At 33.3% G+C, this 2621-nt stretch overlaps 1 protein-coding gene across 2 annotated transcripts; it reads left to right on the top strand.

The window, feature by feature from the left end:
* The first annotated feature begins 691 nt into the window (after nt 1–691).
* LOC105794706 (uncharacterized protein C24B11.05) lies at nt 692–2389 on the top strand. Of its 2 annotated transcripts, none has more exons than XM_012624001.2 (8): nt 692–853; nt 954–1019; nt 1148–1245; nt 1326–1366; nt 1460–1547; nt 1615–1809; nt 1898–1963; nt 2039–2389. In XM_012624001.2, the coding sequence occupies exons 1-8, from the start codon at nt 823–825 to the stop codon at nt 2243–2245; spliced, it is 792 nt and encodes a 263-aa protein (XP_012479455.1). In that variant the 5' UTR covers nt 692–822; the 3' UTR covers nt 2246–2389. The 2 variants fall into 2 exon arrangements, with proteins under 2 accessions (XP_012479455.1, XP_012479464.1); XM_012624010.2 differs by having other exon boundaries at nt 693–853; nt 1329–1366.
* Nucleotides 2390–2621: the final 232 nt, after the last annotated feature.

Here is a 2621-nt window from a genome sequence, read left to right as displayed (position 1 = left end):
ATTGAATTAGAATTGCCATCATCCGAACTTGCCACAGATTGAAATTTGTCTCACCATCGAACTTCTCAATTTCAAACCTTGTTGCTGTCATATCTGAATGGGCTGATTTATGAAAATTGAACTAGCTCTGATACCACTTGTTAGAGATTGACCCGATTAAGTAAGGAACAAGTAAAAATAGCAGAAAAATTAAGAAATTGAACACACAAATTTAACATGGAAAAACTCCTCCAAAGAGAATAAAAAACCACGGACAAAGATAATTTTACTATAATGACAAAAGAAATGAATAGTACAAAAAGATGAAGATAAAAACTAAACCCCGAAAACCCAAAAAGAAAGAATCCTCAAAACGTAAACACAAAATTCTCTAAATGTGTTATGAGTTCTAATATCTAATGGGTGTATTTTCTAAGGTTGTAAAAGAGCCTATTTATAGGCTAAATTCATATGTCAAATAATAATAAAATAATCTAAACTAATCAATGTTTGGTTGAAACAAATAAACATAATTTAACTAAAAGATTATTTCTCAAATTTGACTGAAATAAGAGCCATAGCACTTTTGAGAACTAAAAACAGACCTCATTGTAAAGTTCAAATATTAAGGTGGACAAAAAAAATATTTTATCCCTAACTTAAACAAGATTTGTGCTCCAACTCAGCAACTTCTAGTTGCTTCTTATCTTATTATTCATTTATATTATTAGCAATAATTTATCAATTTCACAGCTTTTCCTTTTCTCTATAAGCTCCTTCCCTGGGAGCCCCATCCCTTTGACTTTCTGCTTTTCAATCTTCTTCTTTCAAAAGTTTGATCATATGGATTCTCCTTTCAATTGCCTTTTGTTTGGTAAGTTTCTTTCTTAATTTACTGGGTTTTTTTCCTCTTCGTTTTCTATCTTTTTTTGTTTCTGATTTTTGGGCCTTGGATTTCGCTTCTGTTCTTAAAGATTTGGATGATACCCTTTACCCTTCAAGCACTGGAATAGCTCAGGGTATCAAGAAAAACATCGATGGTTAGTCACTGCCATTTCATAAAATTCTCCAATTCTTTATACTTATTTGCACCAACATGGGAAAGATAATAATAATAAATAAACATTTGAACAATTGAAATTCATTTTCGTTTTTGACATTTCTGTAGATTTTCTAATTGAGAAATGTGGAATGTCGGCGACGAAAGCTTCAAATCTCAGAGTCGAACTCTTCAAAACTTACGGCAGCACCCTCGCCGGACTGCGAGTAATTAAACATAACTTTAATGATTCCAGATTTAATCCTTAAAAATGGGAATAATTTGAAGTTGGTTTGACTTGTTTTAGCAGGCGTTAGGGTATGACATCGATGCAGATGATTACCACGGGTAAGAAGCACCTTATCCAACATTCATTTCCTGTACTAATCTAGAATTCATTTGATGATCAAGATTAAGTTTTTACCTTTCATGTGTTGCTAGTTTTGTCCATGGGAGATTGTCATACGATGTGATCAAGCCAGACCCTCAGCTACGTTCTCTGTTACGTAGCATCACCCAAAGGAAAATTGTAAGTTACAAATCGTTAACAACATATGAAACAGTAATCTAAAGCGCTTTCAAATTTGGTGAAACAGATATTTACGAATTCGGACAGAGTTCATGCGGTTAAGGTAATGAAAAGGTTAGGAATAGAAGACTGTTTCGACCAAATCATATGTTTCCAGACACTGAATCCTAATTTGTCAGAATCAAAGTGCGTCGTTCTCAAGCCGTCGACGGATGCCATCAAAATTGCTCTTCACGTCGCACGTGTTGATCCCCCACGCACCGTAATATCCCTTTTTTTCTTTTTCAATTTCACCTTCTTTTTTTTTATTACAAATTAAATTATCTAGATGCTCTCTTTTTTTGGTGCAGCTATTTCTAGACGACAATGTTCAGAATATATCCGCTGGAAAGACTTTGGGCCTCTGGACTTGTTTGGTAGTTTCCAATTTTTTAAATAAAAAGAACTACTCATTTAAAATGCATGAATCTAATATTATTGTGTGGTCTAAGGTTGGGAAGAGTGGTGAGGCAAAGGACGCAGATTATGCAATAGAGGAAGTCAAGAATTTAGGGGATGTGATACCAGAAATCTGGGTCAACAAACAGGATGGTGGTGATAGAAGCAGAGGTGAATCGGAGTTGGATCAATTCAATATCTCTGGGGACCTAATTGAAAAAGATGTGGGCTTAGCTCTTACGGCCCCACTATGCACATGATTGAAAAAGTCATGTTAACCAGCCATGTATAATGTCAGAAGCTTCAATTGCATAAATTAAATTCACCTTTGCTGTAAAAGTTTAACATTTCTTTCGTTTGTAATATTAATAATATTTCTTTTAGTTTTTATGTTTTCTTCTTAATTAATATGTGCCATGTCTCAACTTGTTACATTGTAATTCATTAAAAAAAAATCCCATCTCTGAGTTTATTTATAAATTATTTTAGAAAATACACAATAACAATAATTAGTGTCTGTATATACATTCTTTTATGTAGTTCGATTTATCTATCCTTTAAGGCATAAAATATGTTGGGAAAGCGACCACGTATCATAATTATAGATGATGAGACTCAAATTCAGACCTTCAAAGT

The sequence above is a fragment of the Gossypium raimondii genome, chromosome 7, assembly GCF_025698545.1.
Source record: "Gossypium raimondii isolate GPD5lz chromosome 7, ASM2569854v1, whole genome shotgun sequence".
NCBI classification, from domain to species: domain Eukaryota; kingdom Viridiplantae; phylum Streptophyta; class Magnoliopsida; order Malvales; family Malvaceae; genus Gossypium; species Gossypium raimondii.
The sequence above is the reverse complement of the archived record's forward strand: the minus strand, read 5'-3'. Positions and strand labels throughout refer to the sequence as shown.